The 24,502-nt window shown below is 37.6% G+C and overlaps 1 protein-coding gene across 2 annotated transcripts in view; it reads left to right on the top strand.

The window, feature by feature from the left end:
• Positions 1-23,996, top strand: part of B4galt6 (beta-1,4-galactosyltransferase 6) — a 62,012-nt gene extending 38,016 nt beyond the window's left edge. For both annotated transcript variants that reach the window (XM_047526863.1, XM_047526862.1), the window contains 5 exons: positions 4,341-4,457; positions 19,832-20,019; positions 22,366-22,488; positions 22,744-22,845; positions 23,336-23,996. In XM_047526863.1, the coding sequence (XP_047382819.1) occupies positions 4,341-4,457; positions 19,832-20,019; positions 22,366-22,488; positions 22,744-22,845; positions 23,336-23,483 (678 nt within the window). In that variant the 3' untranslated portion in view covers positions 23,484-23,996. The remainder of the gene's footprint in view (positions 1-4,340; positions 4,458-19,831; positions 20,020-22,365; positions 22,489-22,743; positions 22,846-23,335) is intronic.
• Positions 23,997-24,502: the final 506 nt, after the last annotated feature.

Raw genomic sequence — 24,502 nt, 5'->3', positions numbered from 1 at the left:
GGCATGAAGGTTGATGCTGAGATGTGAACAGGATTTATAATGTACCCCCTCTGGTGTGCACAGTATATCATACTAGTGGGATAATTTGGGATTGGAAAACTTGAGAATTATTGTCGTTTTGCCTGTAGTCCGTACCAGATAGATTTAAAAATTTATAACACTTACAGGCATAAAGAACCAGATAGCTGCGTGGTGCTGCTACCTGTGCTGAGGCCACGGGTACAACTTTTAGTTCAAGGTCCCTTAAGGGATGGTTCAGTACTGTTTCAGAACTCCTCCCCAAGGCATTCAGTAAAAATGCAGGTTCTTGAACTCAGTCCTGAGACATTCTGACTCTAGTAGTGCGAAGTAGTGCAAAAACATGCATTTTAAAATCAAGTGCTACCAGTTTGGGAATTGTTCCTGTAGGCACTAGCAATGAGGAGGAAGAGGCAGGCAGAACTGAAAACACCACAGGAGAATGAGAGCAGCCCCTTCTCTAGTCTAACTTAGCGGCAAATAGCTAGATACGCCCTAAACTCACCAAATCTAAAACTATGTTATTTAGGGGCACATAACTGGTCATGTGCTCAAGTTTGAAAGTGGGACAGAAACTTGGTGGAGGAAATTTATATGGTAGATACCTTTCTTCTTCATAGCATTTTTAGGAGAAAATAAGCAAGGATAAAATTTGTGCATAAAATCAGTAAAGATTAGTGGTTTGAAGGTGGGAATAAAATGAATGGGATAATTGTACTTGAACAAGAGGTGGTGAGGAAGGATTTGGGAAGATGAAGTATTTTTACAGAAGATAATGACCAGATGTTCTCTACCTCCACTGGGGTTGTATCAACAGAATGGCTCACACAGCAAGTTAGGGCACAGAGAAGTATGATATCCTGAAAGGAAGGCTATTAAACCTTAAAATAAATGATCACAGAACACTGAGGTCTTTTCCTAGACAATAAATTTGTAAACTATTGCGAATGTTGTTGCACAACTACAGGGGACATGCCAAATGAATTTTTAAGATATTATCTAACTTTATTTTAATAAAAATAACTTTGCTTTAGGCATATTGTTCATAATCTCATTATGGCATCTCATTATAATTTGGATATTTAGTTGCTGTTAAATGTCAATCTAGCTTATTTGAATTTGTCAAGACACTCATAATTTCTTTTTGTATCTCAATTAACTTCTAAGATTGAAAAAAAAAAAACCAAAAAAAACAAAAAATCCAGCTCTTTATATTTCAAGTGCTTCATTGAGGAATTTATTGTATTAAGAATTAGGACTTTCCCTTTGTTGATACTTATATATTCAACTCATCAGTTAGCCAAATTGTATTTAATTAATATAGACTGCAGACATTTGATAGCTTCTTCCCTTAAATGACTATAGTTTGCCTTAAGCACTTATATAGCCCATTCACATTATGTCTTTGGCAGCCAACTTGAGGCCAAGAACAAAATCAGGAAGGGCAAGTTCTTCCCTTATTTCACTAATCATTTCCTGTATTAAGAGTGACCTGTGAACTGGCTTAACAGCTATATGTGATTTAGGAATTCCTTGAATATACCAGCCACACTCAAGCGCATTAGCAATTCCCCTCACAGAAGGGAGCTGCCAGCGCCATAGGCAGCCATCTGGGGAGCTAGGGAGGGCACCTTGGATATTGGACCAGTACTGCTGTGGCAGTTTCGAGGTCCACAGGCTCCTGAGCTAAGATATACGTGATGGGGTAAATAATAGGAATGGAATTCTCAGTAGAGCTGGCAGGGACATATATTAGAATCTTGTTAGTTCCTCCTACCTATCCAATATAAAATCATTAATATAAACATGAGAACTTTAGTGTCCAATCAGCCTTGGTCTTTTTCTTTCTGTCCTGTCAGCATTAAAGGAGAATGAGTAGTGGCATTTCTAATTTAGACACTTCTAATTTTGCTAAACCATACTTTGTTCTCTTTTTAAATAAAACTCAGTAATTTATAATTTTGTCCCATTTATGATTCTGGTCATACAAAATACATGGGTAAATACTGTTTTTTTTCTTTTTCCCTTTTCTGTGCTGGGTATTGAACATGCTAAGTATGTACTTTCTCTACCTTGAGCTACACCCCCCAGCCTTAGTGTTACTAGTTTTGGTTGATGATATCTAATATTGCCCTGATTTTACAAGTAGGATTCAGTAAACTTAGGAATTCTCAATTATTTACACTTTTTCATTCATTAGTAAATTTTATTTAGTATGGAAAAAATTTTAATTCTGGATTTAATGATCTTATATAATTTTCTGGTATAATCAGTTTAGATTATATTAAATATCCAGAATAAAAAATAAATCAAATTAAATTAAAAATTCAGAATATAGAGTGACACAGTGTTATCTTAGTTACATATAATTTACTGTTAGAATCTTTGAAAATCTAATAATTTCAGAATTTATAGAAAACTTAAATTCCAATTTATTAGAAAATTCACAAACTATAATAAAACCAACCTAACTCAGTAATTGCTATGGAAAATAGCCTAGAAAACATTTTAGCTTTTTTTTTTAAGGCAAAATCTGAATTGTAAAGAGATCTAAGTTGTATGAAAAAGTTTGGGTCCAAGAGATAGAGGATTTGAGTAAGTGATGATTGATAATTATTAAATTACTTTCTTGTAGTAGTAATACCTTTTGTGAAGGTGGTGTTTTTTCTGGACTCCAAGTAATTTACTTTATTTTTCAATTATTTTGACACTGCTGGGGCTCCAACCCAGGGCCTTGCTCATGCTAGCAAACATTCAACCACTAAGCACAATCTCCAGCTCATTTTTTCATATTAAAGGAAAGATTGATGTACTTAGAAACAATTTGTTTCCATATGCATGTTTTTCTTTTGCTTTTTGGGTGAGCACATATTTCTTTGGTTTGTTTTATTTATTTATTTTTGGGCTACCAGGGATTTTACTCAGGGGCACTCAATCACTGAGCTACATCCCCAGCCTCTTTTGTATTTTATTTAGAAACAGAGGGTATCACTGAGTTGCTTAGCACAAAGCTGAGGCTGACTTTGAACTTGAGACCTTCATGCCTCAGCCTTCCGAGCTGCTGGGATTACAGGTGTGCACCACCACACCCAGAAATTTCTTTGGTTTATAAAGGACAAACTTCTTTCTTTTCTGTACACTGTCTCTGAACCTTTCTTTTAAGTGTAACATCCTAACATAATTTTGTTGCCAATTGCATTTTAAACTGGTTTTCCTACCACTAAAATAAATTAACAAATATATCTCAAAAGCTTAATACATGAATTTGATTTAAGTGAAAAATAGTAATTATCAAACTTAATGTATATTTTGTGGTCCTATTAGATATGGTTGCGTTTCTGTAGTGGACTCTGCATAATTATGGGGTATAGTGTGAAGATTCAGTATGTATGCAATATGTAATGATCAAATCAGGATAATTAGCATTTCTGTATCCATATATACATTTGTCGTTTCTTAGCGTTTAGAGCCTATGAAATCCTCTTTCCCAGTTCATCATAAAATACACGATTGGTTGTTTCAAACTATTGTCGTCCTACTATGCTCCAGAACATTAAAACTTATTCCTCTTATCTAAGTATACTTTGGTTACCCATTTCCTAACCTCTTTCTATCCCTCCTCCTCTCACCCTTCCTAACCTTTAGTAATTCCTTCTTCTTTGAGATCAACATTTTCATCCTCCACATGTGAGGGAGAGCATGAAGTCTCCTGTGCCTGGCATTTTTCACTTAACGTCATGTCCTTCACAAGAGTTACTGTTTATGATCAGCTAGAAGACCTAAAAGTCTCTCTTGCTACATCCCCTTTCCTTCACTCCTCACATCCAACATAACCAGATCCTCTTAACTTACCTCTTACATGTTTTGAGAACCCACATCCCTCTCCTCCCCTCCTCCCTCACCTTACTTCAGGCTGCCATTCCCTCTTGCCTCGACTGTTGCATTCATTTCCTTTTGTTCCCTGAGTCCAGTTTTGGTTTTCTCCAGTCTGCTCTTCATACCGCCACCATAGGAGTCTTGGTGCTCACAAAATTGTATTTATCACTCTCTTAAAATCTTCCAGTCATTTTCTATGGTGTTGTAGGATAGAGACCACAATCCTTACCTGTCTTTAGAGCCCATCCATACCTCCCAACTTCCTAAGACCATAAGCAGTGAAGGCAAAGGCCACACCTGGGTGGGTGTGCTCACTGTCCTGTCTGGTGAGGAGATTCATGAGGGTAGGCGTCTGAAGCCATCAGAAATTTTTAAGGATCTGTTTTATCTTCACCTCCAGGGTTTGCTGCTATACTTATTTACAAATGTGACTCTTTGTTTTAAAGGTGGCAGTTCTCATTCCTTTCCGTAATCGCCATGAACATCTTCCAATTTTTTTCTTACACCTGATTCCAATGCTTCAGAAACAGCGGCTGGAATTTGCCTTTTATGTCATTGAACAGGTAAGAATATTTTTCAGAATGGTCAAAATATTAATATTTTTCAAAACTTAAACTCTTAGATATGGTTTGATTAAAATGTCTAGCTAAGATCAATGGGGTAATGCAAATCTTTGGTTTTTAGAGTTCAGTAAAGTTATATTTTGGATTGAGCTTGTATTTTTTTCCTTATAATAATTATAGTTTTCTTGTAATAATTTTAATTTGGTCAGATGAATTGATAAGCAATTATGTTTGACTTTAGTATGATAGCTGTGGTATGTTTTAATGACATTATAAACATTAGATTGTCAAACTGTGATTTTCAAATAACCTCTGTACAGCTGCTCATTTTAATAGGATTAATATTTATTTGACTCGTACTATTGTCCAATTTTGTGCTTTCATTAGGTTTATAAGTTTTGTTTATTCCTGAAAACTTTGTAGAGTTTCATGTAATTGAGAAATGGTTTATTTTGTAATTTAGACTGTTTGGGGGCACGTAACTCGTGTACTGCCTTCTAGATTCAGCAAGTGCACATTTTAATGTAACTCAAAGTCCTGTTTCATATTGCGCCAAAGCACTCTAGGATCACCTTAGGTGCATTCATAGTGTTTGATTTTGAAAGAGCATTTCAGTTTCTGAACTTAAGTATAGAAAATGAAAGACAAGATCTTTTATTGTGATTTTTTTTTTTTTTTTTGGAGTTCAAACTCAGAAATATTTATTTTTTAAAAAAATGCAAAAGAATAGACCTCACCTTTACATTTCAAAAAATTCTTATTGCTAAGTAGGAAATCATTTTTTTTTTATTGTACATCTCAGTCTTTTATTAGAATCATATTATAACAATAATTTACTTAAATGATTGGTATGTAATTTTTTTTTATTTTATTGTAAACAAATGGGATACATGTTGTTTCTCTGTTTGTACATGGTGTAAAGGCATACCATTTGTGTAATCATAAATTTACATAGGGTAATGCTGTTTGATTCATTTTGTTATTTTTTTCCCTTACCCCTCACCCCTCCCACCCCTCTTTTCCCTCTATACAGTCCTTCCTTCCTCCATTATTGCCCCCCTCCCTAACCCTAACTCTAACCCTAACACTAACCCCTCCCACCCCCCATTATGTGTCATCATCCACTTATTAGCGATATCATTCGTCCTTTGTTTTTTTGAGATTGGTTTATCTCACTTAGCATGATATTCTCCAGTTTCATCCATTTGCCTGCAAATGCCATAATTTTATCATTCTTTATGGCTGAGTAATATTCCATTGTATATATATACCACAGTTTCTTTATCCATTCATCAATTGAAGGACAACTAGGTTGGTTCCACAATCTGGCTATTGTGAACTGAGCAGCTATGAACATTGATGTGGCTGTATCTCTGTAATATGCTGATTTTAAGTCCTTTGGGTATAGGCCGAGGAGTGGGATAGCTGGGTCAAATGGTGGTTCCATTCCAAGTTTTCTAAGGAGTCTCCACACTGCTTTCCAGAGTGGGTGCACTAATTTGCAGCCCCACCAGCAATGTATGAGTGTACCTTTCTCCCCACATCCTCGCCAACACCTGTTGTTGCTTGTATTCTTGATAATCGCCATTCTAATTGGGGTGAGATGGAATCTTAGGGTGGTTTTGATTTGCATTTCTCTTATTACTAGAGATGTTGAACATTTTTCCATATGTTTGTTGATTGCTTGTATATCTTCTTCTGTGAAGTGTCTATTCATTTCCTTAGCGCATTTGTCGATTGGATTATTTGCATTCTTGGTGTAGAGTTTTTTGAGTTCTTTATAGATTCTGGAAATTAGTGCTCTATCTGAAGTATGATTGGCAAAGATTTTCTCCCACTCTGTAGGCTCTTTCTTTGCATTGCTGATAGTTTCCTTTGCTGAGAGAAAGCTTTTTAGTTTGAATCTATCCCAGTTATTGATTCTTGCTTTTATTTCTTGTGCTATGGGAGTCCTGTTGAGGAAGTCTGGTCCTAAGCCGACATGTTGAAGCTCTGGACCTACTTTTTCTTCTATAAGATGCAAGGTCTCTGGTCTGATTCCGAGATCCTTAATCCATTTTGAGTTTAGTTTCGTGCATGGTGAGAGATATGGGTTTAGTTTCATTCTGTTGCATATGGATTTCCAATTCTCCCAGCACCATTTGTTGAAGAGGCTATCTTTTCTCCATTGCATATTTTTGGCCCCTTTGTCTAGTATGAGAAAATTGTATTTATATGGGTTTGTGTCCGTGTCCTCTATTCTGTACCATTGATCCACCTTTCTTTTTTGGTACCAATACCATGCGGTTTTTGTTACTATTGCTTTGTAGTAGAGTTGAAGATCTGGTATTGCGATATCCCTTGCTTCACTCTTTCTACTGAGGATTGCTTTAGATATTCTGGGTTTTTTATTCTTCCAGATGAATTTCATAATTTCTTGCTCTATTTCTGTAAGGTACATCATTGGGATTTTAATTGGAATTGCATTGAATCTGTATAGCACTTTTGGTAGTATGGTCATTTTGACAATATTAATTCTTCCTATCCAAGAACATGGGAGATCTTTCCATCTTCTGAGGTTTTCTTTAATTTCTTTCTTTAGTGTTCTGTAGTTCTCACTGTAGAGGTCTTTCACCTCTTTTGTGAGATTGACTCCCAAGTATTTTATTTTTTTTGATGCTATTGTGAATGGGGTAGTTTTCCTAATTTCTCTTTCTGAAGATTCATCACTTATGTATAAAAATGCCTTAGATTTATGTGCATTGATCTTATATCCCGCTACTTTACTGAATTCACTTATGAGATCTAAAAGTTTTCTGGTGGAATTTCCTGGTTCCTCTAAGTATATAATCATATCATCAGCAAACAGGGATAGTTTGAGTTCTTCTTTTCCTATTCGTATCCCTTTAATTTCTTTGGTCTGTCTAATTGCTCTGGCTAGAGTTTCAAGGACGATATTGAAAAGAAGTGGTGAAAGAGGGCATCCCTGCCTTGTTCCAGTTTTTAGGGGGAATGCTTTCAGTTTTTCACCATTTAGAATGATATTAGCCATGGGCTTAGCATAGATGGCCTTTACAATGTTAAGGAATGTTCCCACTATCCCTATTTTTTCTAGTGTTTTGAGCATGAAGGGGTGCTGTATTTTATCAAATGCTTTTTCTGCATCTATTGAAATAATCATGTGATTCTTGACTTTAAGTCTATTGATATGGTGAATGACATTTATTGATTTCCTGATGTTGAACCAACCTTGCATCCCTGGGATGAAACCCACTTGATCATGGTGCACTATCTTTTTAATATGTTTTTATGTGCGATTTGCTAAAATTTTGTTGAGAATTTTTGCGTCGATGTTCATTAAGGATATTGGTCTGAAATTTTCTTTCCTCGATGTGTCTCTGTCTGGTTTAGGTATCAGGGTGATATTGGCTTCATAGAATGAGTTTGGGATGGTTCCCTCCTCTTCTATTTTATGGAATACTTTGAGAAGTATTGGAATGATCTCTTCTTTAAAGGTTTTGTAGAACTCGGCTGAAAACCCATCTGGTCCTGGACTTTTCTTTGTTGGTAGGCTTTTGATGACTTCATCTATTTCATTACTTGAAATTGGTCTATTTAAATTGTGTATGTCCTCCTCGTTCAGTTTAGGCAATTCATATGTCTCTAGAAACCTGTTGATGTCTTTGAAATTTTCTATTTTGTTGGAGTATAGATTTTCAAAATAGCTTCTCATTATGTTTTGTATTTCAGTCATGTCTGTTGTGATATTTCCTTGTTCATTCCGAATTTTAGTGATTTGGGTTTTGTCTTCTCTTTGTTAGTGTGGCTAAAGGTTTATCAATTTTGTTTATTTTTTCGAAGAACCAACTATTTATTTTGTCAATTTTTTGTATTGTTTCTTTTGTTTCAATTTCGTTGATTTCAGCTCTGAGTTTAACTATTTCCTGTCTTCTACTACTTTTTGTGTTGGTCTGTTCTTCTTTTTCTAGGGCTTTGAGCTGTAGTGTTAGGTTGTTTATTTGTTGAGTTTTACTTCTTTTATTAAATGCGCTCCATGAAATAAATTTTTCTCTAAGTACTGCTTTCATAGTGTCCCAGAGATTTTGATATGATGTTTCTTTGTTCTCATTTACCTCTAAGAATTTTTTAATTTCCTTCCTAATATCTTCTGTTATCCATTCATCATATAATAGCATATTGTTTAATCTCTAGGTGTTGGAGTAGTTTCTGTTTTTTACTCTTTCATTTATTTCTAACTTCAATCCATTATGATCTGATAGAATACAAGGTAGTGTCTCTATCTTCTTGTATTTGCTGACATTAGCTTTGTGGCATAATATATGGTCTATTTTAGAGAAGGATCCATGTGCTGCTGAGAAGAAAGTGTATTCGCTCTTGGTTGGATGGTATATTCTATAAATGTCTGTTAAGTCTAAATTATTGATTGTGTTATTGAGATCTATGGTTTCTTTGTTCAATTTTTGTTTGGAAGATCTGTCCAGTGGTGAGAGATGCGTGTTAAAATCACCTAGTATTATTGTGTTACGGTCTATTTGGTTTCTAAAATTGAGAACGATTTGTTTGACATACATGGATGAGCCACTTTTCGGGCGTAGATGTTTATGATTGTTATATCTTGCTGATTTATGCTTCCCTTAAGCAGTATGAAATGTCCTTCTTTATCCCTTCTGACTAACTTTGGCTTGAAGTCCACATTATCTGAAACAAGGGTGGATACTCCAGCTTTTTTGCTGGGTCCATGTGCATGGTATCTTTTTCCCCATCCTTTCACCTTTAGTCTATGGGTATCTCTTTCTATGAGGTGAGTCTCTTGCAGGCAACATATTGTTGGATCTTTCTGTTTAATCCAATCTGCCAGTCTATGTCTTTTGATTGATGAATTCAGGCCATTAACATTCAGGGTTATTATTCAGATATGATTTGTATTCCCGGTCATTTGGTTCATTTTTAAAATTTTATTTATTTATTTATTTATTTTGACACAACTTGGTTCCTCCTTTATTTGACAGTTCCTTTAGGATAATTCCTCCCTTTGCTGCTTTGCTTCTTTATTTTTATCTCTTCCTCATGGAATATTTTGCTGAGAATGTTCTGTAATGCTGGCTTTCTTTTTGTAAATTCTTTTAGCTTTTGTTTATCATGGAATGATTTTATTTCATCGACAAATTTGAAGGTAAGTTTTGCTGGGTATAAGATTCTTGGTTGGCATCCATTTTCTTTCAGAGCTTGAAAAATGTTGTTCCAGGCCCTTCTAGCTTTTAGGGTCTGGATTGAAAAATCTGCTGATATCCGTATTGGTTTCCCCCTGAATGTAATTTGGTTCTTTTCTCTCACAGCCTTTAAAATTCTGTCTTTATTTTGTATGTTCGGTATTTTTATTATAATGTGCCTTGGTGTGGGTCTGTTGTAATTTTGTGTATTTGGAGTCCTATAAGCCTCTTGGACTTGATTTTCCATTTCATTCTTCAGATTTGGGAAATTTTCTGATATTATTTCATTGAATAGATTGTTCATTCCTTTGGTTTGTTTCTCTAAGCCTTCCTCAATCCCAATAATTCTCAAATTTGGTCTTTTCATGATATCCCATAGTTATTGGAGATTCTGTTCATGATTTCTTACCATCTTCTCTGTTTGTTCAACTTTGTTTTCAAGTTTAAATATTTTGTCTTCAATATCTGAGGTTCTGTCTTCCAGCTGTTCTATCCTATTGGTTGTGCTTTCTATGGAGTTCTTAATTTGGTTTATTGTTTCCTTCATTTCAAGGATTTCTGTTTGGTTTTTTTTCAATATGTCTAACTCTTTATTGAAATGATCTTTTGCTTCCTGTATTTGCTCTGTTAACTGTCGATTGGTGCGATCATTCAATGCCTGCATTTGCTCTTTCATCTCATCATTCAATGCCTGCATTTGCTCTTTCATCTCATCGTTTGCTTCCCTGATCATTTTAATTATGTACATTCTGAACTCCCTTTCTGTCATTTCTTCTGCCATGCTGTCATTGGATTTTATTGATGTAACATCTATATTTGGGGCATTTTCTTCCCTTGTTTTCTCATATTGTTCAGGAATCAGTGGGTCCTTAAGATATTGCAGATTTCCTCTATTGACTTATAATGTCCCTGAAGATTGCTAGTATATCCCCTCTTATCCTTCAGTAGCCTGCACTCTTGGAGGAAGTTAATAATGTGGTGCTCCCCAAGGAAGCTGCCTCTCTAGGGATGGTGACCCTCAGGTGGGGTATATTCCCTGATAGTGGGCAGAGGTGCCTCCACTTGTTGACCAATGGTCATCCAAAGGGGAACTAGGCTGCAGACTGAGGCAAGGCTTGTTTGTGCCTGTGTCTCTGGTTTTACCGTCCTTGTGGGAAAACCTCACCCGGCAGGGAAGACTCACCCAGCGGGGAGGTCTCGCTGGTCAGTTCCCCTCCTAGAGGTTCCCCTCAATCTACAACTACCGCCTGGGCTGGGCTGTCTTCCTCTGCAACGTTCCCAGGGGCCCGGACCTACCTCCTGGGTGCCTCACCCTTCGCAGACGGGTCTCCTTAGGCTGCCTCTCCTCAGAGAATCTGCCCACAGTCCTGGAAACTTTGCTCCGCCCCTAGGTGTGTCTCTGTGTGGCTCTTCCACCAAGAAGTCACCTAGCTCCTGGGACCCTGCTCTGCACCTAATCGCCTGGCTATGTGGCCCCTCCTCTGAGCCACCACCTGGAGCCCTGCACAATAGCTCGGAGACCCAGAGACCCGCCACACACCTCCTCCCCCCGGACAGCCGCCCGGTTTCTGATGCAGTCACTAGGAGTCCAAGCAACTCACTTCGCGTCTCCTCCTCCCGCCAACCGCCCGCAGCCCTAGGCAGTCACTTCGAGTCCAAGTGACCCACCCTGTTCCTCCTCCTCCTCAGGGAAGCCCCCCGGGTGTTCAGGAGTGGTGACTTTGAGTCCAAACAACTCACCACTTGCCTCCTCTGGCAACCGCCTGCGGCTCTGATGCAGTCACTCCTAGACCAAGCGACCCACCGTGCTTCTCCTCCTCCTCAGAGCAACCCCCTGGTGTTCAGAAGCGGTCACTCCAAGTCCAAACAGCTCACCACGCAGCTCCTCCTCTGGCAACCGCCCATAGATCTGATGAGTCACTCCTAGACCAAGCGATCGGCTGCGCTTCTCCTCCTCTCCCGGGCAACCCCTGGTGTCCAGAAGCGATCACTCTGAGTCCAAACAGCTCGCCACGCTGTTCCTCCTCAGGCAGCCGCCCGGAGCCCCAGTGGCCGCTCCGAGTCCAAGCGCTGCACCGAGCCACCCCCTCCACGATGATCCCAGCCGTCCGTGTCCGCTCCTGTGGGGGGAGTGGCGTCTCCCCGAGCAACTCCACTCCACAAAGTTCCCTGCGCTCTGGGGCCGCCTCCCCAACGGGAGAGACCCACCCAGCGGCCCTGAGCCGGTCCCAAGTCTCCCACCATCCCCCCCCCAATCCTGCGTCCTGGAGCAACACGAAACGCAGCCGCCCTCTAGTCTGCCATCCCGAAACCCCTATTGTGATTTTTAATAGCAAAACGTAGGTAGTTCGTGATTGAGGGTGTCTTTATACTGTGGAGTAGTTGTTGGCTAGCCCTGAAAATTAATATTGAATCAACTTTATTAGGTAATCAAGGGTACCTGAATGAGAGTCAGAAAAAACGTGGTATCCATTGAACATTTGCTGTCCTGTTTTTGTAGTGTTTGAAAGTCATCTTTCCTGGTAGAGGAATTTGGTCTGTTTCTGTTGTAGCTGCGCATATTTAATTTGTTAACCTTGCTTAGCCTGGCACTAGCAGTGGAGCATTAGCCTTCCCCGTGGATGGACACATCTCAATAGCTGACGCGTAAATAGGCATCCAGTGAACTGACAGGTCAAAAAGCCAAACATTTCATAGAGGCCTAAACCATGTGATGCCCAGGATTACTTCCAAATTAGAGATTCTGTGATTCTTTTAGAAACAGAAATAACCAGAAGAGAGTGGATTTAGCAAATAATGGCAAAACCAAGAAAGTTCATTCCATTTGTTTTGAACAGATACTGTTAAAGCTGAGTTAAACAATATTTCCTGAACATGGTTTACATAGAATTAAAATGACCTTGATCTAATTTTATAGTCTGTGTCTTTGTTTAAAGACTGTGAATTATAAACATAAGGAAGAATTTATGTATGTTCTTTTTAAATGTGCATAAAGTGATGTTTCAAAAATCTAAAAAAAAGTGTAACACTTGAAGATCAGGTCTCTTTGCCAGCTTATAACACTCTCATCATTGTTACCTCATATGGGTGTGATGCATGGGAATTTATATTAATGTATACTGACCTTTTCAATTGCTTTATGTCATTGGTAGTGCTTGGCAGGTTAGAGCATCTGAAGTAGTAACTTATTGAAATTTTAATTTGTGTTTCCCTCATGACTCATGATGTTGATCACCTTTTCATTATATTTATTCACTTTCTACCTATATTACTTGGAAACTTTTCAAATCTTTACCTATTTTTAAATTGTATTGTCCTCTGATTGAGTTTGTAAGAATTTGTTGTTTTTTCAAGTATTAAGTCTTTTGTAAGACTTAAGTTTTGCAATTATTTATCTTTAGTCTGTGACTTGGCCATTTATTTTCTTCTTTTAATTTTTTTTTGTTGTAGAGGTACACAGTACCTTTATTTTATTTATTTTTATGTGATGCTGAGGATCGACTCCAGTGCCTTGCACACGTGAGGCAAGTACTCTACCATTGAGCCACAACCTCAGCCCCCTGTTATTTTCTTGACAATGTCTTATGAAAAGTAGAAGGTTTTAATTATAATGAAGTCCATTTTTTTTTTTATAACTTATGCTTTTTGTTTTGTATTTGTGAAACTGTACTCTAAGCTTTTCTGTGTGTTTTTTTTTTGGGGGGGGGAGGTACCAGGAATTGAACTCAGGGGCACTCGACCACTGAGCCACATCCCCAACCCTCCAGCCCTATTTTGTATTTTATTTAGAGACAGAGTCTCACTGAGTTGCTTAGTGCTTCACTTTTACTGAGGCTGGCTTTGAACTCATCAGCCTCTTGAGCTGCTCTGCTGGGATTGTAGGCATGTGCTACCTCACCTTTTCTGTTTTCTTCCTGAAGTTTTATAGTTGTAACTCTTGGACTACTCCATTTTGAGTTTCTCTGTATATATGGTATGAGGTAATACATTTTTTTTAACCTATTTAGTTATCACTCTTTATCAGAAAAGATTATCTTTTTCTCATTGGCACCTTTGTTGAAAACGAGTTAACATATATGTATCATCTATTAGGCCTATGTCCAATCTCTCTGTTCTATTCCATTCAGTTTGCTTGTCAGAAAGACCTGGTAGGATTTATTTTCCTCTTTTTCTATAGATAAGTTAGAATAATAGACAAAGTAACCTAGTGATATTACTATTTTTTCCTTTTTGGTAGCAGATACTGAAATTTTTACTCCTAAGTTATATAGTATTTCCTCCTTTGTGGTTTATTGGTTGATTCCAGATCTGCTTCCGTACACCACTCCAATGTTTTTCCTCTGCTTTTCTTTCCTGGAATAATTGGTATTTAGTATAACATACTTCTGTATATGGAAATCATCCTTTAAGTTTTCTTCTATGTGTGTATAATGTTGTATGTCATGACTGGTTACTTTTTTTTTTGACTGGATACTTCTTAATGTAACAACCCATACTCAGAAAATTTACCTTTTTTTACTTGATAAAAAGTCAGAATTTTCTGCTACTTTTTTGTTAGCCTTAATTGTGGATTTCTAGGTTAGTATTTCCAATTGCTAGTTTCCTTTTTTTAAAACTTCAGTTCCCCATAAAGTACTTGGACAGAACATAGATGTCTGTGTTTTCCAAGGCATACTCTCCTGTGAGTTTAGTATCATCTAATTATTTTGTGAAGTTGAGGACGACATCTTTGCAAAACAACTAAGATCTGTACTTGTACTTTCAGAGCTAAGCCTGAATCTCAGCTGTATACAGCCTTGATCAGTATTAATTCAGGATCACATTGGATAGTGTGTGATTCTGACTAGAAATATCTTCACATATCTATCTATGAAATAGAAGAATATTTTTATTCTTATTTTTTAATTTTTTTGCTGGATGGGTGCCCAGGAGAAATGCTAAGCATTTGAAGAGCAACTCAGAAATCTGAGTTGAATATGGAGGATTGTGCATGGGTTTACCTCTTCTCCTTTCCAGACTCCAAAAATGGAAGTGAAAGAAAAAAATCTCTTAAGTAGGTGATGGAACTGACAGCTGCCCCAGGAGCAGAGAATGTTTAGAACCAGGTTCTTGTAGAGGGTGATCGTGACAAGAATGAGTCCAACCGTACCTCTTGAAATAGAGAAGTTAGGCTGAAGTACCAGGCTGTGGTGAGGAGATTGTTTAGAAGTCTGATTACAAAACAGTGAGGTCCCCAGTTCCTTGTCTTTGCTTTCAGTGCTAGGTGATTACTCTCTGGTATTATATACAAAATGAAGAGTTTATCCTCTGGAGAAACTATGAGAAGCTCCAGACTGTCAACACAGCTATGTTGTGGGTCCTGAAGACAGTGGTAAGTCAATCTACAGCCAACACTGGGGACCCTCAGACCTTTGCCCTAACTTTTTGAGGACAGCTATCAGGTAGGAATTCCTCTACCCCTTCAACTGGGGCAGGCCATGAATGGTGGTGACTTCATCAGAGAAATAGATGATGCCCAGAAAGAAGATTCCAGATCTAATATATGAAGGTCTCCAAAGGAATAGGGCTCCTCATCACTATCACCTCCATGCAGTTCAGTCTCCTTCATTGAATAAAGGTGGTACTGCAGTGCACACACCAGGTAAGGCCTCATTCTGTTGGTGAGGAAAGAGGAGATAATTGTATGATCTGTCAGATGGAGCTTGGGACTAAGACCAAAGGCATAGGGCAGCGAGGAGAGGTGCCCTAATCTAGAGAGTTTCGATGGATGAGGAGGGGAGCTCAGAACATCCAATAATACAAGGCAAAGGAGCAACCACACTGATGACGGGCAGTGTGGGAAGAGGGGGTGGCTGGAGGAAGCTTGGTGTGTGGATTGCTCCAGGAGGTCAGTGTCACCAGAGCATCCAATGAAGAACTCTGGGAAGTCAGAAAAGTGGGTGAAAAGCACATAATGAAGAACTTAATGATTAGGTCCGTGTGAGGACTTGGATTATTCTATGTGTGAGGTAGAAAATGCTGGTGGGTTTTGAGTGAGGAACTGGCATGATTGAACTACTGTTTTAAAAAATGACACTGGGTATTGTGTAGAGAGTAAGCTGCAGGTGGGACCAGGAAGAAGCAAGGAGAGGAGTTAGAAAACTTCTGCATTCTTCAGTAGGAGAGATGATGGTGACTTGGGCTCCTGTGGTCGTGGTGTGCAGTGGTCAGGTTTGGGCTGTGTTGCTTTAAAAATGTTACTATTTGGTGATAAGTTAGACTTGAAGCATGAGTGATGGACAGTCAGACTTGATGCCATGGGTTTTGTCTTGCATAGGGAAGGACATTGCTGTTTCCTGAGCAGCAGGCATGAGGACATTGGGCAATGAATATTTGTTGTTTTAGTTGGGTTTAGGGGTATATGTGGTGTGAGTCAAGTGTGGTTTCTAACAATTCGTGGGTACAGTAGTGGAGACTCTGTTAGTTTTGCAGTGCCTTACTCTGCAATGTGAATAGGCAGTCAAGGGTCCCAGGTTTTGAAGAAATCTTCCACTACAGAGACGAAACCAAGCAGAAAAAGGGAACGTGGAAAATAGAGACAATCAGAGAAGATCCTTAAGGTAGAAGGATGGTCAATAGACCTCATAGTAGAATCTACAGAGAGCAAAGGAAAGATAATGAAAAATAATCTGTGAAACAAAAATAGGACATCATAATGAATAATCAGAATAAGAGTAATTTTGAAGATGAAAATGTGATAACTAAAAAACTTAGGACAGCTGGAAGATAAAATAATTCTTAAGATAGAACCCAAAGATAAGAAAAGAGGAGGATCTAAGAGTCCCAGTGTGTCTTGGGGATAACCACCCTCTAAGAGGGTCCACAGGAGTAACGTTGAATTGCCTGAGGAACCAAATTCTGTGGAGGTGGCTTTTGAGGCTAGGTCATGAAAGACATTGCTGCTTCTGTCTTGTCCTCTTGGATCGTTTGCTCTTGGGGAAGCCATCTGTTACGTCATGGGGGTGCTCAGGCAGTCTGTGGGGAAGAAATGACTTGTCTGCATTCTCGTGGCAGCCGTGTGAGTTGAGCTGCCTTGGAAGTGGATCTTCCTGCCTCAGTCAAGCCTTCCAGTCTTCCAGCTGAGGCTGGGCGCACACTGGAGTAGAGATGGGGCTCTCTTCTCTATTCCCAGAATTCTCTCTCCAGAGAAGCAGTCAGCATGATAAATGACTGCACACCCGCTCGTGCTAGGGGGATGGACCCAGGGCCTTATGCATGCCAGGCAAGCTTTGTACTGCTGAGACCTAGCCACAACCCCTGGCATTTTTAAGCCATTAAGTTTTGCTGTGATTTGTAATACATCAAGTGGTAACTATATACTCACTAATCAGAGTTCTAGAAAAACTAGAGCAGAAAAAAATTTCTGGGAGTGGAAGGAAGTGACCAAAGAAAAAATATAAGAAAATTTTCCTGACATGAAGGCTAGATTTTAGAGACCCCACATGGACTTATGAATAAAGCATAGATCCATTATGAAGTATGTTATTTTGAAATTTTAGAATAAAAATGTAAAAGAAGATATTTAAAAGGGTCTATAAGAAAAATGACAAATCAATCAGAGATGTAGGAATTTTCTTAACAATGCTGATAACTGAAAGATCATGGAATCATGCCTTTTAAATTCTAGGGCAAAGTAATTTTTGGCCTAATATTTTTCTTTCTTTTTTTGGTGGGAGACCGGTAATATTGGGAATTGAACCCGGGACCTTTCACATACTCTCAACCTAGAAGTTTTTACCCAGACAAAATGGCAATTCAGGTGTAGGGGTAGACAGTTGCATTTTCCATCACTCATTGACTAGACACACACACACACATACATTTTTACCCCCTGCCCAAGCTCTTTTACTTAGGGAGCTACTGTATTTTGTGCCTCAGCAAATTAAGCAAACCAAGTAAAAGATGTGCATGATCTAGGGCATGAAGAAGCCCCAGATGATAGTCACCCATGGTTCCAGTCCAACTATAAACAAGAAATGAGGGCAGGAGAGTTGAGCTTGGGAGATAGAGAGAGGCTGATGTGTTTCTATGATCATATCACTTATTAATAGGTGTAGGGTATATCTATGGGACCTTTTACACAAAGTAATAATTGTTACATAGAAAATAATAGTTACCCTCAGCTTAACAAAGAAAACAATTTATTCATCACCAAAGAAATATTTATGTAGTTCTAATAAACTAAACTCTATTGATTTAACCAAAACGTGTGCTGTAACTATAGTGGGGCACTGGAGGGAGGGACAGTAGTTGTGGTATTTTTACCTTTTCTACTTCCATGGTAAGAAGTCAAGAAATAACCAGATTTCTCATTACCTCAGAATATGGAGATGAACACTAGCATAAACAGAAAAATTGAAATGTATTATCTTGGCTGATGAAGATGGGTTAAACATAGGACTTATTTTTATTATAAGCCTTTTGAGTATTATGCCAACATTTAGTGAAAACAAAATTTTAAATCTTAAAAGAAAATTATTTATCAAAGCCATTGTTGCAGTAGTGATGTTATAGTTTACCTGCTTTTTCTTTTCTCCATTTCACTGATAAAAAAAGTCTTCAAAAAGTAAAGTGATTTCTTTTTTTTTTTTTTTTTCTTTTTCGATACCAAGGATTGAACCCAGGGGTGCTTACTGAGCCAAATCCCCATCCCTTTTTTTTATATTTTATTAAGAGGCAGGATCTTGCTGAGTTGCTCAGAGCCTTGCTGAGCTACTGAGGCTGGCCTTGAACTGGCAGTTCTCCTTCTCAGCCTCCCAAGCCACTGGGATTACAGGTGTGCACCACTGCACTGGGTAAAAATGATTTCTGTGACCTCAAGTTGGTGCAGGACCCAGGACTAAAAATGAGTAATTTCCCCCTCTTGAGTCAGCACAGTAGTGTGTGTCATTAAGATCAATTACTTTCTTTTATTTATGTATTTTCCTTTTGGTGGTTTATAATTATACATAACAGCATATTTGCACATGTACACAATTTAACAGTTTAATTTGGTCAGTGTTGTTCCTCAGCACTTCCCCTTTCCAAACCTCCCTTCCTCTCTCCACTCGGTTCCCTTCACTTACTCTGCTGATCTCCCTTCTGTTTTCATGTCTCATTCACTTCTGTCATAACCCTTTTTTTTTATGTTTTGGAAAACTGAGAAATGTTAAGACATTGGGAAAAGTACCTTAGTTATCTTTAGATACTGGTAATACCTTTTTTATTGCCAGCACACTTTAATATATTTCATTACTGAGTGAAGGAAAATGGTGACGATATCTGAAGTTGGGTTTTGTATATTTCTATATTTTATCCATTACAATGCTCTTCTCTTTATTATAAGCAAGAATAACAAAAACAAACTCTTGTCTGTGTACTTTATTGAATTTTTCCAAATAAAGGAAAATGGTTATAATAAAGGAGGCTAGGTTTGTATAGTACATTATGATGTTTTTGTCTCTAAAATGCTCTTGGTCCTTATTATAAGCATTAGTAATGCAGAGCTTGACCTCCCTGGCTTTGATGTAGAGACAAAAAGAAGAGAAAGGTTACTGCTTTTTGAGTTGCTTTCACTTTCCTGCCTTAGTCTTGATGGAAAGTGTCACTAAAAAATAAAAGGTATATATTTTTTTGGTTATGATCTATGACGTGATATGTTTGATGTAAAGCAGAAATGTAAATTATATTATTATATAAATGTGACATTGTACCAGTTGGCTAGATAATAACAGTTAAGTATCTAGTTTTCTTTTCTTACTAAAGAATGAAATATGGCAAGTGCAAGTAAATTTAACCAGTGTGCAGTCACACACTGCATAGCGATGTTTCAGTCAGCAGCAGATCACAGGGGTGGTCCCCTAAGGTTATATGCCTGGTGACATTATTACTGGCTTTGTTTGTGTATGTGTCCTTCAGTATTCACACAACAATGAAATCACCTAATGACATGTTTTCGGAATGTATCTGCATTGTTCAGTGACTCCTGGCTACATTTAAAAACTCTGACATATGTCGTGACTTTTCTATTTGATTGGGTTGTGGTTATTATTGTTATTTGCCCACCAGTCAACAAATGAGAAAACTGTAGGAAAAAAAAATGACAAAGTCTTAGTGCATTTCTGCTTTTCTCTCTACTCTGTCAAGACTGGCACACAACCTTTTAATCGTGCGATGCTCTTCAACGTGGGCTTCAAGGAGGCCATGAAGGACAACATCTGGGACTGCGTGATCTTCCACGATGTGGATCATCTACCTGAAAATGACCGAAACTATTATGGGTGTGGAGAAATGCCTCGTCACTTTGCAGCAAAGCTGGATAAATACATGTATATGTAAGTAGCGTGCTCTCTTCCTCACATCATACAGTGTACTTGGACAGTGGTAGCATTGAAATGGTAGCAGCATCAGGCGCCTAAATCAGAGAGCTTGAGAATGTCATCTTTAACTCCAACCTGTCCTTGTGAGGAGCCAGGACATGGAGTGGTTTGTCATCTCTCGAGGCACTTCCCTTACGTAGAGGTTTGGAGAGTGTTGTGTGGGGGAAAGGAGAACCTGGCAGGCAGGCATATAGGTTTAAATTTGTGTTCTCACATTTGTAGGTCTTGGTTAGTTACCTGGACCTCTGAAGGTTGGTTTCCCTTTCATTGATATAGAGCCCATCTGTAGGGCCATTCTGTGGAGTCACACATGCCCAGAGCCTGCCACGTGTACATGTGTAGCCCATGCTGGCCCCTGCTTTGCCTCCCTCTAGTGCTGGTTGAGGGACGTGAAGTCCTTGCTTCTGCAGTGTATCTTTTTTTTTTTTTTTTTTTTTTTTAGTAATATGTTTTTTAAATGTAAAAAAAAAAATATATATATATATATATATACATATATATATATGCACACATTTTTTTTTAGTTGTAGATGGACACAATACCTTTATTTTATTTATTTTTATGTGGTGCTGAGAATTGAACTCAGTGCCTCACACATGCTAGGCAAGCACTCTACCACTGAGCTACAACCCAGCAGGTTATCTTCTTCCTAAATTATGTGTTCTTGACTTGTTCTTTAATTAGAAGAAACAAACCTTTTCATTTTCTGATTAGAGATACCTTAAAATGTAAAGTTATTAGAGCTGTGAGAGTAACTTAAATTGACATCAAAGAATGCAGGTCTACTCTGGAAAAGAGATAACAATATTCACTGGCTAATGGAAATGGAGAGAATAGAAGTCTGTAGCCTGGAGCAGGGAAGATATGGCCTGCATCATAGTATTGGCTGATGTCCGACATACAGAATAGAGAGAAGCACAAAGTCTCAATCAAACAAGCAGATTAATTGGCATCAGAACAGGAAAATTTCTTTTTCTTTCTTTGTTTTTTGACTGATCACTGTCATCATTAGAAAACCTTTTCCTTATTACTCCTGTATCTGAACTTCAGGTCTGGGTTACTTTGGAAAAGTCCATCAAGGTTTATGATCTGGTTCTTAGCTCTTCTGGAAACTTGATTTTGCTAGAATCAGAGGGGTTCCAGGACAGCTGTTTTCCACTATAAAATATCATAAAGGTCATAAAAACTAAGAATCCTAAATTAATTTTTAATGCTTGAAAATATCAGTTGCTAATAAACAAAGTATGCCTATCCCTTGGAAAGTAACTTAGGGAAGGTGCTGGCAGGTCCAGGTGTGGACTAGACATGCAGTTATGGGAAGCTTGAGGAAGCATCCCTGCCCACAATGTTGATCACACTCTGGTCCTACTGACCTGAAAACTCAGGTCCCCCAGATTTAGAGTCTCTCCTACTTTGGACAGTTTAAGATAAATACTACAAAAATGTTGCTCCATTTTCTGCCTTTAGTTTATCTGTTATACCTTCATTTTTTTCTAATCTTTACCCATTGTGTATGTAATGCCATTATTTGTTTCTACTTAAGCAGAACAGCAAGTAGAATTGATATGCTTGCTGATTTATACGTGTCAGTAAGCACACACACGTTCATTCATATCTCATATCTAATGATCTTGGGTTTCTCCAAACCACTAGCCTGGCAAGAGCAGTCCAACTGGTGTGGAGAAAACATCACTGCAGGGACACATATTAGCCCTATGGGACCCCTACCAGCATTATTTCTAGAACCCTGAGCTCCTCATTGTGGGCCTTATGGGGTCTTCTGAGATAGTATGGTTGCCTTGAGGGTCACTGTTCTTCTTACTGCCTTGGGGTATCTCAGCAAGAATTTTTTCTAATTTATATTTTTCTCTTCTATATAATAAATAATGCATTTATAAATAAATTCAGTTAACTTTTAAAGTGTTATTAGTTTAGAATGCTCTAACATTGCATTGACAGTTATGAATGTATTTAATCAAGTTTGCTTACGTTGTGAGAATATTACATAATTTTTGAACACAGTTTCGAGTCATATAAAGTAATGACAATAAATTTTAAATTTTAGTTGCCACACGTTTTATTTGGTGTTTAACATAACACATATACTTGCTTCACTAGAATGTAAAAAAACGTTTCCTGATTTACTCTACGTTTTCCAGAATACAATTTCATCTGCCTACTTGTTTATTTAGAAGACACAGGTACATTTTGTGAAGCACATGAAAGACTGAAAATTTGATCTCACATGGTAAACTGTTATGATTTCATTTATAGACTGCTGTGTCCTGCTTTCTTTTTTAGTCTGCCATATAAAGAATTTTTTGGTGGTGTAAGTGGACTGACAGTGGAACAGTTCAGAAAGATCAATGGTTTTCCTAATGCTTTCTGGGGATGGGGAGGAGAAGATGATGACCTTTGGAACAGGTAGGTTGAGGTACAAATTCCTTGATAATAGAATTTGTAAATTTCATTTTTATCAAGTAAATCGTATTTGCCTGCTTCAAGAAAGAATTCTTTGGGATGAAAAAATTTTGAAGTTCTTAAATCATATTTTACATTTCTTCCTTATTTCATTAGGCGTGCCTTCTGAAATTATTGGCAGTGTACACATTAGAGCTTTTTTTTTTTTTTTTGCATTTTGAAATTAAACTCAAAATGTATTTTTATATTGTATTATAGAGTTCACTATGCTGGATATAATGTAACCAGACCAGAGGGAGACCTAGGAAAATACAAGTCTATCCCTCATCACCATCGAGGGGAAGTCCAGTTTTTAGGACGGTAAGTTAACTGTCATCTTCAGATACCAACATTTTAAAGGCATTAAATGGATGAAAGGTTAAAAATATCCATTAACGTTTTACAGGTTAAAATATGCCAAAGAGAATGTTATCTATGGAAGGAAAGCATTTTTTGTGCTTGTTGTGAAGTGAAAAAAATATATATACACACATTTTACATTATTAAGAACCCAGATATACATTGTATTTAGGAACTAAGTTAACTATTTGTTTTTAAAATGTTTCCTTGTCATAAAACAACACATTTTATTTCACAAGATGTCTAAGTTGTAAGAGTGAAAAATACTTTTTTTGTCCAGGAAAAAGATTAATTTAGAATAATGGTTTAGAGATTTTTAATTATGTATAAAAACCTGAAATTGTAAAGAGCTTTAAATGCTTTAACTGTAAGTTGACCTAGAATATTTTCTCATCAGCTTTCCTTTTTTGAACGTGTTTGTGTTGTTTCTTTTTCTCCTCTAACACTGTAGGTATAAATTACTAAGGTATTCTAAGGAGCGTCAGTACATCGATGGGTTGAACAATTTATTATACACGCCAAAAATACTGGTTGATAGGTTGTATACAAATATATCTGTGAACCTCATGCCAGAGTTAGCTCCAATCGAAGACTATTAAAAGAAGTAGCTCTCATGGCAGGGTAGACCACAGTGCTGGATCATAAACTTGGAGTGCACTCTTAGTGGAGGTCAGCGTTTGGATGTCTCAGTACCCTGATCTCTGAGAAGAGCCAGTAGTCCTCAATGTTTACAGTGTGGGATTATATACATCATCCTTCTTACACCCCTCCTCTCTACTTTGAGACACACCCCATGGTGAGCACTGCAGAAACCAGAGCTGTTGCTTGAGATTGGAAGCTGAGAGAGCTCCCCACAAAGAGAAAGTGTTTTTTATACTGAAATCTATAATTTAATTCAAGAGAATGCTTTTATTTCCGTTTAAACATACTTTGTACATATGTGATGTAAATTAATGTGTTCAAATTGTTGAGAAATAAGATGTGTTACAGTTTTGCATGTAATTGGTTATGCTTTCATTGGACTTTTATAGACATTTTTTATTTGCATGGGAAAAAAAAAAAAAACACTGTAAATCTATGTCACTAAACAAAGGTTAACCCTTGTGTGAAATGAAGGAACTGTCAATAATTGACAGTAAATTAATACAGTAAAAACTGTTATACTAGTTTTCAGCTTTAGATCTCCAGCCTCTCATATGGAAAAAGTCACAGCTTTTGTAGGGCTTTAAAGGGAAAGAAGAAAGGACTTAAACAGCTTTTCTTCCTGCCAGGATTACCTGTTTTTTTTTTCCTTGCTTGCAATCTCATCAGATTTTGCTAAATCACAACCATATTGTTTATGCATATTGCATGAGTATTACCAAGAAAATCTTAAAAGTTGTGATGTGACATGATATAAAGGACCTCTTTATGTTAAATGTCTTTCATGTACCTCTGGTGTGTCAGGGATTTTGTGCCTCAAAAAATGTTCCCAAGGTTGTTTATACACTGTATTTTTTTTTTTTTTTAATTCACAGTGAATAGCAGTTTTATTATTTCTAAGTTCAGAAGAGTCAAAAAAAAAAAATCCAGTATCTTCATTTTTAAAAAATTAGTTTTCTTTTTAAAGAATGAGCTA

This window comes from Sciurus carolinensis, chromosome 15, assembly GCF_902686445.1.
Source record: "Sciurus carolinensis chromosome 15, mSciCar1.2, whole genome shotgun sequence".
In the NCBI taxonomy this organism is placed as follows: Eukaryota; Metazoa; Chordata; class Mammalia; order Rodentia; family Sciuridae; genus Sciurus; species Sciurus carolinensis.
This window is presented reverse-complemented; position numbering and strand designations above follow the sequence as displayed.